Source organism: Nycticebus coucang, chromosome 2 (assembly GCF_027406575.1).
Source record: "Nycticebus coucang isolate mNycCou1 chromosome 2, mNycCou1.pri, whole genome shotgun sequence".
NCBI lineage: Eukaryota > Metazoa > Chordata > Mammalia > Primates > Lorisidae > Nycticebus > Nycticebus coucang.
The window spans coordinates 41,192,072-41,206,890 of NC_069781.1; the positions used below are offsets into that span (position 1 = coordinate 41,192,072).

Here is a 14,819-nt window from a genome sequence, read left to right on the forward strand (position 1 = left end):
AACCAAGTGCCATGGCAGCGGTTCTCAATCTGTGGGTTGTAACCCACAGGAACTGTATTAAAGGGCTGCAGCATTAGGAAGGTTGAGAACCACTGTGCTATGGGGACACAAATTAGGGATAGGCCAGGCCAGGTTGATCTGCAAAGCTTATGTATAGCATTTTACTGAGGTGGGAAAGAATCACCATGATCAGAGGAGGGTGGAGAAAGTCATACAATCTTATGATGCCAGTTCAGTGCAAATTAAACTCTTGATATAACAATAATTATTTATTTAAACAATCTCTAAGAAAAAAATATCTCCAAAGAGGAGGTCTTTCACAAATAGAGATAGATGTACAAAAGATGAATTAACACTTCCAAAACCATGTGGTTTGGGGGCTAATTCCTTGTTATGTAAACTGTTTTTACTGAATATATATCTGGGTACTTCCCGTGAGCCAGGCACTATGGGAGATAGAAAAGAGCATAAAATATGGTCTCTGTTTTAGTAGCTTATTGAAGATTCAAGATGTCAAGTAAAGGCAAGTGTGTGCCATTGCCACCCTCTGCCCTGCTCTTTGGACAAGGCACCACTAGCTTCGCTCTTGAAACCGCAATCTTAGGCTGCTTGTCATTCCAACGAATTCCGAAGAACATAGCCTTTTCCTGAAGAAACTCCTTTCTTCAATGCTTCAGGCCAGTTGTGAGTGTCAAAATAAGTAGACAGGATATCAAACACTGTTCAGAGAGTGAACAGAAAATACAGTGACCATACAGAGGAAAAAGAAATAGTAAATCACTAACAAGGGAAAGGATATTCTAGAATATTCCATTCAATAAGCCTATCCTGTACCACACGTGGTACTACAGGGAGCGAGGCAAAGACAGAGACCTAGCCTGCTCTCAAGGACCTCAGCCCATGCTGAGACGTCTAGGCCTCTGAGGAACACAGTAAAACAGGCAGGGACCCTGATGGGGCCTGGGGTGGGGGCGGGGAGGTGGTGGTGAACCGATGCCTTCAAACTGAACCCTGAACAACAAATAGGAATTCATTGGTCAATGAATGAGTGAAGGGAGAGCATTCTAGGTCAAGGAGATAATTTCAACTATCTTTACTATGGTTGGAGACCAGGAATAAAATGAATAATGCCTCTCAGTTGCCAGAATACATGGCACAAAGTAGATGTAACAAAGTCCAAACACATTCATCACACAGGAGTCTGATTTCAAGACCACTTAAACACAATGCAAAGCAGCAGTACCAGAACTAATACACATTGGACAGTGGCTATGCAAGCAGTACCTTGATTGATGGCCAATATCTTTGAATGATAGTTTTTCCCATTTTGGCATCTGACCATGTATTCCTGGATTGGTAAACGGGCTGTTTTGACGGAGTATTCCTGGGCCTTTTGAAATGTCACCTTCTGTAAATTATAGTTAAATATATTTCTTATTATAAAAATTACACACAGATATATTCTCATGGTAATATACATAGCCAACAGTGAGAATCCCTATTTACCACTACCCAATTTGCATCTATAATCATGAACTACAGATAATAAATGTCCCAAGTAAAAAAGGGCTTATGTGGCAACATCTCAGGTTTTGAAGGGTCACTTACCCACAAGCCCTCACTCACTACCACTTGGTTACAACAATGGGAAGTATACAAAAGAGGTAATACACAATCAGCAGCAAAAGGCTCAAATGACCTAGCCAATCAGAACATGCCTGGCCCTAACTCAGTAAGACTCAATTCTGGATATCTGGAACTTCCAGCTCATTGCCAGCTGGTAGCAGCAAATTAGAGAAAAGGGGGGAGCATAACACTGTAACTGGATATTTTGTAAATAAAAGGTACATTGAACCACAATTTCCGATTTTCTCTATTTTTAGGGGCAATTTTTGGGACACCCTATACTTCTAAGAAACTTTCAGTGATTCCATAATTTCACTTAGTACACAGTCTATATTAAAAATATCCTCAACTTTCCTCATAATGATCTTTTATAAAACTTTCCTCTCAATACAGAATCCAATCAAGGCTCATATATTGCATTTGGCCATTTTTTTTAATCTCCTTTAAAAACAGCCCTTTGCCCATTTTAGTTTCCTTTCCTTTGAGTTTTTAAAAAGTCTAGTCCAGTTGTCTTACAGAATGTCTTACAGCATGATGACTTCACAGGTGAGATCTGTCCGAGACTGTACCTCTATTGGTAATGTTATTTCTAATCAAGTGTGGAGAAGATAATGATCACCAAATTGTTTCATTGTAATGTTAATTGTAAAGTATCACCCTTTGTAGGGTGATACTTTGAAACGATGTAAATAGCCAGTTCACCACGACCTTCCACTCAATTTTCTGAATCAATGATAAGAAAGTGACGAATGTTGATTTTCTTTTCTTTTCTGTTTTTTTGAGACAGAGTCTCACTCTGTCACCCTGGGGTTGAGTGTCCACAGCAACATCACATCACACTCTTGGGCTCAAGTGATCCTCTTGTGTCAGTCTCCTAAGTAGCTGGGACTACAGGCACCTGCCAAATGCCCAGCTAGTTTTTCTATTTATATAGACAGGGTCTCAATTTGCTCAGGCTGGTCTCGAACTCCTGAGCTCAAGCAATCCACTCACCGTGGCCTCCCAGAGTGCTGGGATTATAGATGTGAGCCACCAAGCTTGGCCTATGATTTTCTAACTCTATTTTTTTTGGCCAGGGCTGGGTTTGAACCCACCACCTCCAGCATATGGGGCCAGCGTCCTACTCCTTTGAGCCACAGGTACCACCCATTTTCTATTATGCATTCATTTATTGGCTGTCATTCTTCTATAACAGACTCCCTACACATTTTTTAGATTATCACTGTGGAGTCATGCAACACTATAATGTTTTTAAAATAAATGCAATTAAACTATCGTTTGTGTTAAATATATATGTGGATCTTACATGAAAAATATATAAAATATACCCACATATATGTAAAATATACCCACACATATGTGGTCATATAGTACATCAAGAAAGATACACAAGGCTCAGCACCTGTAGCTCAAGTGGCTGAGGTGCCAAGCCACATACACCTGAGCTGGTGGGTTCGAATCCAGCCTGGGCCTGCCAAACAACAATGACAACTACAACAAAAAAACAGCCAGGTGTTGTGGTAGGCGCCTGTAATCCCAGCTGCTGAGGCAAGAGAATAGCTTAAGCCCAGGAGTTGGAGATTGTCGTGAGCTGATGCCACAGCACTCTACCCAGGGTGACAGCTTAAGGCTCTGTCTCAAAAAAAAAAGAAAGATATAAAGATATACAAGAAAACTCAACAGTGGTGACCTCAGGGGAGGAGGACTAAGAGACAAAGGTAGGAAAGAGACTGTATTCTGTTTTCTACATTTAACTATTATATCATTAGTTAACATTCTATTTATTCCATATATGTTAATTAGCAAATATAAACAAATATTATCTCAACAAATAATAGAAACATATTTCAAAAATGCAGTGACACAACTCGGCGCCTATAGCTCCATGGCTAGGGTGCTGGCCACATACACCTGGGCTGGTGCGTTGAACCCAGCCCGGGCCTGCCAAACAACAGTAACAACTACAACAAAAAAAATAGCTGGGCGTTGTGGCAGGCACATGTAGTCCCAGCTACTTGGAAGGCTGAGGCAAGAGAATTACTTAAGTCCAAGAGTTGGAGGTTGCTGTGAGCTGTGACGTCATAGCACTCTACCGAGGGTGACATAATGAGACTCTGTCTCAAAAAAAGAAAAAATCCAGTGATATCCTAATTATTCCAGTAAAATTCCAACAAAAAAAATTTGGTTAATCCTATGAATTTGAGGTTTCAGGATAAGCTTGTATCAGCAGGGAGGCAGGGCTAAGAGGCAGCAAACTTCTCTCTCAAAGAACAAACAGCTGGTAAGTAAGCACACTGAATCAACTGTTACTTGGTCAAGATCAGAGTTATCCTTGTAGAAGCAAAGAGAGGACAGAAGAAGGAAGCTCAATAATGGCTATATATGTAATTACCAAACAATACTCTTTCTCATCCTGACTCTTGATTCTGTGAGGCTCAGGACCTCTGCCATTGCTGATGAGAAGAAAGGGAAAGTCACAGGCAGGAGGGCTAGCTTGGGGAACAGGCTCCTTCCTCCCATTCCCTGAGTTCTTATGCCTTCTGAAGGAGAGTATGATAGTACAAGGGCCTCTAATACTAAGCAGTACTTTTCAAAATACAAATGTTGGGGCTAAAATGTATACTTACCTTCTGAATGCTTTCATCAACAAGTCCACCAAGGATGTAAACTTTGTTTAGATCAACATCTTCAAGAGCTAATGAAAAAATGAAGGACATTGAGATTAAACCTGTTTAATAATTTCTACACTTGATTTTGGCTATAAGGATGAGGAGCAACATACTTTCTAAATCCAAAGAAAGCAAAAGGAAAGAATTATTAAGGATAAAAGTAAAAATTTAATGAATAGAGAACAAAAAAGTAGACTTGCTCAATAAAACCAAAAGCTAACTCTTGAAATGACCAAACAAATATATAAACTGTTGACATACCTAATCAACAAAAAATGGTAGTGGACACAAGTCAGCATAAGATTCAGAAAGAAAACAAAATTAAAAGTAGAGACAAACTTTAATCAGAGGAGTATTATTATTATCAGTGTAATACCAATACATTTGAAAATTATGTGAAATGGGGCAGTGCCTGTGGCTCAGTGAGTAGGGAACCTGGGAAGGATCATCAGGAAGCACACAAGTACAGATGAGGACGGATATCCTAAATACCTATGCAGCATCCAGTCAGGTATCTGCCCATGGGAAGGGTACGATTCATGTTCCCTCCCTTTTTGGGGGGATACGGTAGGGGTAGGATACTCCTTGAGCAGCTTTAATAAATTCTGCCAGGGAATAATGAAACAAAGGGCTGGGAACAATGTGCTATATGAATCCATGTAGTAAAGTACATACCGTGTTCTGAGTCAGGAGTCAGGTACACAAGGGTTTCCAGAGGAAATAAACTAAAACAGTCTTCTTCTGATAAGTCTAGCTGGAAAATGCAAAGAATCCTATGTAGTGGGAAATTGGTTAAAACATAGCCCACAATTCAATAACTAGCTACTTCTATCAGGCATGGCTCTAGGAACATCAAGGGACTCAAAATCTAAGCTTCTGAGAAAGTACTCAGTCAGAGGGAAAGTAGAAAGACACAGACATTCAAAATTACAAAATGAGAGAGAAAGTGAAATGGGGTTCTAATAGAGGAGGAGGAAACATACCCCAGGACTACTGATGAGGGAGTAACACCACCAGAGATGGCCTCTGTGATAAAGGGACTTCTGGAGCTGAGTTTCTCAAAAGAGGTGAGACTGACACATACCAAAAGGAAAGAATTCAAAGTGGAGGGGATCACCTAAGAAAGGCACGTAGAAAGGGAAGCCCAAGATGAGCAATGAGACCTCATCTCTAAAAATAGTCAGGCATCGTGGCAGGCGCCTGCTACTCAGGAGGCTGAAGCAAGAGAATCACTTGAGCCCAAGAGTTTGAGGTTGCTGTGAGCTATAATGCACCAGCATTCTACCGAGGATAACAAAGTGAGACACTGCCTCAAAAAAAAAAAAAAAAGAAAAGAAAAGAAAAAGAAAAAAGGAAGGAATCAAGGAAACTATGTGTCCTGGTTGGGGCCTGTGTTCAGTGGTTAGGGCACTGGCCACATGCTCTGGGGCTGGTGGGTTCAAACCCAGCCTGGGCCTGTTAAATTACAACAACAAAAAATAGCTGGATGATGTTGTGGCAGGCACCTGTAGTCCCAGCTACTAGGGAGGCTGAGGCAAGAGAATTGCTTGTGCCCAAGAGTTTGAGGTTGCTGTGAGCTGTGATGCTCCAGCACTCTACAGAGGATGACAAAGTAAGACTCCATCTCAATTAAAAACAACCAACCAACCAAAAAAAAAAAAAAAAAAAAACAAAGAAACTATGTGTCCTGCCTACTGAGAGGGTCCATTTGGCTTATGTACACAAATAGTAAAAAGAAAAGTACAGAGAAGTAAAGATGGAAATGGATGCACTACAGGGAAGACTGTTAAGACAGTCAACAACAACTAGTTAGCTGTGCAGCACCGCACAGTACACCCTTCACACTCATCCCCTCCACGCATCTCCCCCGAGAAGCCCACAACTGCTCAATCAATCTCAGCTACGTAATGCATTTTTAGTGACATTCTTAGAAACTCATCTGGATTCTTGCTTGTCTATCACTACATTTATGAGATGCTAGAGTAAGAATTGAGAAGTACCTCAGTACTCCCTAAAACTCATCTTAAATCCACATTACTTCTACAAGGATTCTTTCTCTTCTCCCAAAACTCACGTTTCCTAATTTACCACTATGAGAACAAGGAGTCAAGGCAATTCTCAAAAAAATTCCTGGGTTATAAAGTCTAGCATAAAATATGCAGAATACACAAAATGCAGTCCTAGATACTTGTCATATTAAGTTTACCAATACAACGGGAGGATGAGCAAAATTTTAAATGGAAGAACTGAGAGGTTCTGAACATTTTTAGACTGCAATAGTGAAAATATAATTGATATTTTATATCAAAAGACGAAGAAGTAAAAAAAAAAATTATTATTACCCCACATCTACTTTTCAGACAACAATTCATCTAATTACTTACCAGGTAACTAGAAAATCCATCATTCATCCTCAAACATTCCTCATACAGGGGACTGTCTGTTGTGAATCCACTGAGGCAGATCCAAAATGGCTTGTCAGCTTTTTTGTTTGAACCATACAATCTTCGGATCTGTCCAGCCAGTCTACTTAATTCCTTCAAAGGAATAAGGACAACTCAGGGTGGAAACATGCCAACTCACTCTAAATTCATTATCAACAAAATACTAAAGAAAATCTCATGAACTAGAAGTACTTGTGTATGAATTTGTGTTATACTCCATGGTGTCACACCTTACAGACAAGAGTCCAGAAAATGATACCAGGCCAGAAATAGTGGAAAAACTGAGAATTCTACCTCTTGCTGGTCTTATTGTTACATATATAATATAGTATGTGCAATTGTTATTTGACCTTGTATCTAAAATATTACCATGTGATAGTTACTCTTTAAGTTATTAAAGACGTTACATTACTATACAGATATTTTTATAATACATCAGATTAATGTGACACCTTGCATCAAAGGTCCAAGGCATAGTTTCCTGTTTATGCCTGAGTAGTGGGTTCTTGTTCCCTGCCAACCTATGGAATTATCCAAATGGGAAATCTCACCCTCCTGTGGAAACCAGGGAGCATTTCACCCTCTTGGCACTACAAAGTCCACCTCCTGCAGTGCCTGGTTGTTCATTCTGGTTTCAATTAGCCCCCATGTGGCCTTGTATGGTGGGCAATATCCTTCTCCCCTGGGCTGTGAGTATATGAGACCAATAAACTGTTGTATCATCTGTCCAGTGTCAGATGTCATACATCCAGCCATTCCCAAAACCCTAGAGTAGGAATCCCTCTCGCACCAATTAGGTGAACGAGAAACAATTAAAACACATACTTTGCAAGAAAAACTTCCACCAGGTAACCTCCTCACAACAAGCTACTTGGCAAATATTCCTCTTCCCTGCAGAGGAGAGGAAATATTTAGTGTCTAGAGAATTGAACCTGAATGGTTCCATCCACTGGGGACATCATGAACTGAGAGGCAAAGGTATTGGGCTCAAAACACAAATTAAAAATGTGCAAACTCAACCAAAGGATGTGTATTTTCTTCCAGATTCTTTACAATAACCATCTCAGAACTTAGCATCCCAGTTTAGAAAATAAAGCACTTTTGCTGATTTACTAAAGAATTACAGAAGCTGGAGCTGGTTATATTCTTCATAAAAGCTGCACCTTTCTGAGCCTCCCTCAGGCTCCTCATGGACTCCTCCCATGATTCATGGGAGCAGAATTCCAGGCTTAGTGGATGTTCTACCTTCTTTGACATGTGGTGGGTCATACTCAAATCAATACATAGTCTTGGTCCTGAGTGTTTGGCTTCCAAAAGTTTCTCTTTGGTTAAAGCTCTCAGAAAACGTTTGCTGTGCTGAGGGCAGATGCCTGGGGGAGAAATATCAGAAAGAAATAAAAGTGGAAAACCAGAGAAAGTGAGTACTCCTTAGCCAAGTGAGTACTTTCTGTATTATCAAGAGACACTTTAATATTTTCAAGGTATTCTTCATTAGGGGATTTTCACATAGCAGAGTGGTGAGGAGTGTAGTCTTTGGAGCACACAGCTGGCTTTAAATCCAAGTTCAGTCTGATAATTTATTAGCTGAATTATCTTGAATAAGTTAACTGAGCCTCAATCTCTTCATCTACAAAAAGGGAATAGCAGTAGTACTGTTTCTTGGGGTAATCCATGTATAATTCTCAGACTTGAACCTAGCACATAGCACTGCATAAATGTTAGCTGTTGCTGATTTCATCCCTTCTACTCTGAGCTTATAAACACTTAATGTTCCCTAGTTTATATCTAAACAGTATCCTTAAATTTTTCTTTCTTTGATACTTTGATTCCCAATAAAATAGTATACTGGGTCCTGCCTCCTGTATGTTTGTTTTTACTTAAATAAAATTTCTACTCTCCTAGAAACATGCAGACACCAGTTTGCTAAAAATGGTTATATAAGTAATCTCACTGATTGTTACCTGGATTTTCTGCACGATTGGCTTTTCTTCTTTCTTTTTCTTGCTTTCTTTTGCTCTTCTTTGCTGCAATTACTTTTTCCCAGTGTCTCTGTTTTCTCTGGACATTTTTCTTATGTTATCCAGAAAACAAAATTGTTTGAGAACTTCATAAGCACCAAAAAGGAAAATGAATATTAGGAACAGTTACTTATTTTTTCATTTACATATAAAGTTAGGAGAGAAAAAGGATATATTAGTCTTAAAACAAATCTAGGCAGGATTACGTTTAAAGAAAACAGAGCAGTAGAAAAAGAGATGTGACCTGCTCAAGACCACATACTAAATTCATTAGGGACAGGGCCTAAATTAGAGTTTAGATTTCCTGACTCTTTTGAGGTATACAAGAAATTCCTTTTGAACTTTATTTTCCCTATGATTCAAATGGAGCTAAAACTTTAAACTAGTTAGCAGGAAATTATCACTTAAAATACGTAAAACTTGGTCCCAGTCTCTTTTTATTATTAGTATCTACACATGGAACAGGGGTCTCTGGGACATTCTATCACTCCAGGCCTATGGCCAGGCAACTCCCCTGTACTCACCGAGCACCATGCTGCACTGCCTGTGGGCAGGATCTGTTCTTCCTGACACTCGCATTCCACATCTATCTGTAAAAGCTGGAAGCTTTCAGAGATCCCATCTTCACCTCTGTCCTCAAAGACACCTTCATGCCCCTGCAGCATAGGAGACTCTATTTTCTGAGTACTCCCATCCAGTTTCCAGTCCATGTGCTTAGTCCTGTCCTTTCAAGGAGATTGGAAAAAAGCACAAGCATGTGAGCTATTACATTATTTCACTTACATGGGTATTTACATCCAAATGAGAAATAGTGTTATTGTGTTACCGAAGGATCAGAAGGACCAGAAACATATAAAATACCAACCCAGACTTATTGAACCGAGAAAAGTATGTGTCTTCCAGAGAAATGATTCAGCATAGAAACAGTTCAGTAGTAAAGAAGCCAAACGCATTTCTTAGAGGACAGGCACAACTTCTGACATCCTAAGCAATCAACGATCATCAGTTGCTGAAATGACACAGATAACCAAGTTTTTTACTGTGTACTTTAAAACAATTTGAAAGTGGGATAGAGATGGAAAAAGCCACTTCACCTCCCCTATTATGTTTCAAACAGCTTTTTTTTTTTCTTTCATTTGAGACAGACTGTCACCCTGGGGTTGAGTGCCATGGCGTCACAGCTCACAGCAACCTCAAATTCTTGGGCTTCAGTGATCTTCTTGCCTCAGCCTCCCAAGTAGCTGGGACTACAGGCACCCACCACAACACCCGGCTATTATCTTTTTTTTTTCTTTTGCAGACAGGGTCTCACTCCTGCTCAGGCTGGTAAACAGCTTATTTTCTTTTTTTTTTTTTTTTGTGGTTTTTGGCCGGGGCTGGGTTTGAACCCGCCACCTCCGGCATATGGGACCGATGCCCTACTCCTTGAGCCACAGGCGCCGCCCTTCTTTTTTTTTTTTTTGTAGAGACAGAGTCTCACTTTATCGCCCTCATTAGAGTGCCATGACGTCACAGGACTCACAGCAACCTCCAGCTCTTGGGCTTCCGGGATTCTCCTGCCTCAGCCTCCTGAGCAGCTGGGACTACAGGTGCCCGCCACAATGCCCGGGTATTTTTTGGTTACAGTTCAGCCGGGGCTGGGTTTGAACCCGCCACCCTCGGTATATGGGGCCGGCGCCCTACTCATTGAGCCACAGGCGCCTCCCTAAACAGCTTATTTTCAAAATAATTCCTTCACGGGCAGCGCCTGTGGCTCAAGGAGTAGGGTGCCAGTCCCATATGCCGAAGGTGGCAGGTTCAAACCTAGCCCTGGCCAAAAGCCACAAAAAAAAAAAAATAATAATAATAATAATAATAATTCCTTCAGTAAATATTGAGCACCTCCAATATACAAGGTACTGTATTAGAAACATAACTGGGAAGAGGAAGAGCTAACCAAAAAAACTATGGTACAGTGGCATGAAATCAACCAAGAATTCTCCTAGGTTGTTAGTGACATATCAGAATTAGTTTTTTTAACTCGGTGTACATTATTGCAGTAGAAAGCCAGTCACTGTGGGGGAAGCAAAGGAGGAAGGAGAAAAGAGAGACAAAGAGTAGCTGAAGGGGCTGCCAAATTTTCCACCGTTGCTGTCTAAAAAACTGGGAAGCTTGCAGTGGTATTTTCTCTTCTACCAAACTAAATTCCTTTGTAGGAGAAATCATACCTACATTTACCTAAATACTGAACTGTTCACAGTATAGAGCCTTGCATATGGCAGTGTTTGATGTTTGTCGAAGTGAATTTTACCACCACCACTCCTATTCCCTTTCTTCCTTTTCCTTTCCTTTTACCTCATACTTTTCCAAATTCATTTAGTCCCTGAGGTGTTTCTCAGATCAGGAACTTGGGATGCAATAATCTTGAAAATGAAAGACAACTCCAATCTGTAATATAGATTGAGAAGAGTCTGTAATATAGCAGACTAGACACTTCTCGAAGCAGAGACCACCTCTTTTTCATCATTGTATCTTTGGTGACTGGCATAAGGCCTGGCACACCAATGGAAGCTCAGTAAATGCTGAACAAGAGCCTGCCAGAAAGCAAAGGTGAAGTTGGACATCACAGAAGCACAGATTTGCTGCATTTGTGTGGGACATTATCTAATCCCAGATTTAGCATTTCATGTCTTCATTGAAAAATCTTTTGTGAGCCTCCATTTACAGGTCTAGCACTAAGTATTGGGGTATTACTTATTCAATCATTTCACAAAGTTATTCAGCACCTAACATAACAGAACATGCTGATGGGAATGACATTTATTGTGCTTTCACAGGGCTCCAATGATCCGACTCAGCCTTGTATGAGCTGGTCCATCTTTGTTTCGCCACTAGATTATAAACCCTTCCAGGGAATGGAGAATGAAAATTTCAGCTGTATAACCTGAGTACTGAGCCTCACTGTGAGCATCCTAGGTGTTTGATAATCATCACTCTAGCTCAGGACTAAACAGCAGTCTCCATTTCACTTACAGGAACAGCCCAAATCCATACCATGGCCTATACAGATCCTAAAGGTCTACCTCCTCCGTCTGTTTTCTCTGCACTCTCTGGTCTACTTCCTGTTCCTCAAACATACCAAAGATATTCCCACCTCAGGGCCTTTACACTTGCTGTTTTCTCTACCCCTAGGGCTTTTCCCTTGGACAGTTAACAGACCATCCTCCTCAATTCATTCAGACTTTTACTATCCAACACAGCCCATTTTTGTCTGAACGTCTCCCATACGTAAGCAAGTGTTCTGTTTGCTTTTGGATGCTTAATAAATATTGACTTAATAAACTCGAGAGCGGGCCGGGCGTGGTGGCTCACACCTGTAGTCCCAGCGCTGTGGGAGGCCAAGGCAGGTGGATTGCCTGAGCTCAGAGGTTCCAGACCAGTATGAGCAGCAGTGAGCCAGAGTAAGACCCCATCTCTACTAACATGAAAAACAGCCAGACGTTGTGGTGGGCATATGTAATCCCAGCTACTGGGGAGGCAACGGGAAAGAGAATTGCCAGAGGAAGAACATTAAAAAAAAGAAAGAAAGAAAATGAACAACAAAAAAAAAAGAATACTTCAATAGAAGAAGAATGAACAAGCAAGCTGAAATTAAAAAATTAAAAAAAAAAAATAAACTCTAGAGCCCTCACCCCGCGTTGACAAAGGCTTCAGATTTTTTTCCGGCCCAAGTCCCACCTGACCAGCGTTTACGTGGGCGCTAAGTGTTGGGCCAGCCCCTTAACGCTTATGTCTTCATTCTAAATTGTAGCCCACCAAAGCTGGCTCCATTCCTGCGACACTTTCAGCCCTAGAACACCGAGACTCCAGGACCGAGAGCGCCTCGCCTGCAGGTCCCACTAGGCTGCGAGTGCCAGGGGAGGCGGGAAGGGAAAGCGCGAAGAAGGCAGAGCACCACGGGCCACATGGCTGGGCAACGAACACAGCTTCCCAAGCATCCGCTCCACCGATGAGTGAGGAGACTGTCCCAAGAAGGACCCCGCAGGCCCGAGTCCGACCCCCAATCCAGCCTCCGGCATACCTGTTCCCGTCACCACCTGCCGCGGCAGCGGCGCGCTCCAGTTCTACTTCCGGTTCCTGACTCCGTTCCGAGTGGCATCCTGGGAATTGTAGTTTCATCCTCAGGCAGCTCCGAGCAGGGGCCGGAGCTGAGGCTGCAGCTTCTACACCCTGCCCTAGCGCGCCCGGGCTGCGTTCTGCTGGCTGTGTTTCCCAGCATCGCTGGGCCTGTTTCCCCCTCCGTTACACTCCAAGTACAATCTCTTTGCCGACCTCACAGGGTTCCTGCAGGTGACCAGGTTTTTTGTTGGATGCCAAGGTCTGGACGAAACTGGCATAAAGACTTGAACCGCTCATCCTTCCGAAGTCTGGAATCCTTGCGCTTCCCTGGGCTTTCCCACAACCGGTAGGGCGCCAGAGGTGACACAGCCCTTCCTGAGCACACAGCCCTGTCTCAGCTACTTGGCTGCTCAGGAGCACAACAGAGATGTCAGAGGTTTGGCAAGCAACGATTCTAGCCCCTGGCCACTCCACTTCCTCCATATTTCCTCATCAGTGAAGAAAAGAGGCTCAGAAACATGAAACTACTTGCCCAACCGTTAGCCTGATTATCAGCCACCCTTGCCTAGGGATCTCACTCTTTCAGAGAGATCCATGTGTGAGGTCTCTCTAGAAACCACAGCCTAGCCGGCACGGTGGCTCCCACTTGTAATCCCAGCTTTCTGGGAGGCCGAGACAGGTGGATTGCCTGAGCTCATCGGTTCGAGACTAACCTGAGCCAGAGTGAGACCCCTGTCTCTAAAAATAGCTGGGCACTGTGGCGGGTGCCTGTAGTCCCAGCTACTTGAAGGCTGAGTCAGGAGAATCACTTAAACCCAAGAGTTTGAAGTTGCTGTGAGCTAAAACACCACTGTACTTTACCAAGGGCGACCAAGTGAGAGTGTCTCAAAAAAGAGAAAAAAAAGAAAGAAAGAAAAGAAAAGAAACCACAGCCTAGTTAAATCCTGCCCTGGCCCCACAGTTTCCCCTTATGGACTTTTCTTTCTACAGTTTCTCCTTCCCCAATCCATGTTTCAATCCATCCTTTAATCTGCTACCAGGGTGACTTTTAAACGCTAATACTAAACATTCATTTCCCCCCTTAAAGCTTTTTCTGAAAGCCAGCTCTAATATCTCTTATCTGCTTGGAAGCTGTTCCTGGCTTCCCGTTGCCTGCTGAAATGCCTCAGTGGAGCTTACAAATTATCAAATGATCTTCAGATGGGACAGGGAACTGTCAGGCCCTGCTTCAGGAATTGTTTAATTGTGCAGGCATTGCTTAGTTGAGGCAGGAAGTCTCAAATCAAGGTTTCAGACCCCAATCAAAACAAGATAGGGACGGGACAATTTCCAGTGGGTTAGAACCAACTTGGCAGAGAGAACGACCATTTCTTGACATTACAGCTTCATTATACTCTCTCATTGCCATAAAATTACCATCAAAGTTTCTAAGGAAACCTCCCACTCCCATCATCTGTGTGACACCATGACACTTTTTGTTTGACCATATTTAGTCAAAAGGAGGGTGTCACCCTAATTCCAGGAAAACACAGCCCTTTTCCAAATAACATGAACATTCCTCTCCTTGTTTAGCCTATAATTAAGCTATTGCTTAAATAGAAGGGCTAACGGAACCATAGGGCCATTTCTCCTCTGCAAGGAGAACTAGTCTCTACTCTGCAGAGCAGACTTTCTGTACTTCCTGAATAAAACTCACTTTCACTTCTGTTGGCTTGATCCTGAATTCTTTCTTGGGCAAAGCCAAGGATCCACTTGGATTTAAAGTGATGCCTAGCATTGGGAATTAATTTTCTGTGTCATTTTCATGGTAATTCAGATAAGACAAAGGGACCCCAAATTTAGATTACACACACTGTTCAGAACCTGAAGGACAGGTAGGTCAGCCCATGTCCAGTTTGGTTTCTTTTCTGTTGTAATGCAAGTGTTCTAATTTGGACAGACTGGAGAACAACTGAGGCACTGGA

The 14,819-nt window shown here is 42.0% G+C and overlaps 1 protein-coding gene across 3 annotated transcripts; it reads right to left on the minus strand.

The window, feature by feature from the left end:
* Window positions 1–256: 256 nt before the first annotated feature.
* TRMT10B (tRNA methyltransferase 10B) lies at window positions 257–12,949 on the minus strand. 3 transcript variants are annotated; one of them, XM_053575154.1, is made up of 9 exons: window positions 12,818–12,949; window positions 9,282–9,477; window positions 8,701–8,809; window positions 7,985–8,109; window positions 6,680–6,832; window positions 4,971–5,049; window positions 4,254–4,321; window positions 1,285–1,408; window positions 257–719 (listed from the first exon to the last, which is right to left on the minus strand). In XM_053575154.1, the coding sequence occupies exons 1-9, from the start codon at window positions 12,913–12,915 to the stop codon at window positions 613–615; spliced, it is 1,059 nt and encodes a 352-aa protein (XP_053431129.1). In that variant the 5' UTR covers window positions 12,916–12,949; the 3' UTR covers window positions 257–612. The 3 variants fall into 3 exon arrangements, with proteins under 3 accessions (XP_053431129.1, XP_053431136.1, XP_053431142.1); XM_053575161.1 differs by having other exon boundaries at window positions 9,282–9,482; window positions 12,818–12,870; XM_053575167.1 differs by lacking the exon at window positions 12,818–12,949 and adding an exon at window positions 9,623–9,646.
* Between the last annotated feature and the right edge of the window lie 1,870 nt (window positions 12,950–14,819).

Coding starts and splice junctions, on each gene's coding strand:
- TRMT10B (XM_053575154.1), bottom strand. CDS start 12,915: ATGAAACTACAATTCCCAGGATGCCACTCGGAACGGAGTCAGGAACCG. Junction 9,478..12,817: donor GCAGGTGGTGACGGGAACAG/GTATGCCGGAGG, acceptor TTGAAAGGACAG/GACTAAGCACATGGACTGGA. Junction 4,322..4,970: donor GACTCCTGACTCAGAACACG/GTATGTACTTTA, acceptor TTTTTTCATTAG/CTCTTGAAGATGTTGATCTA.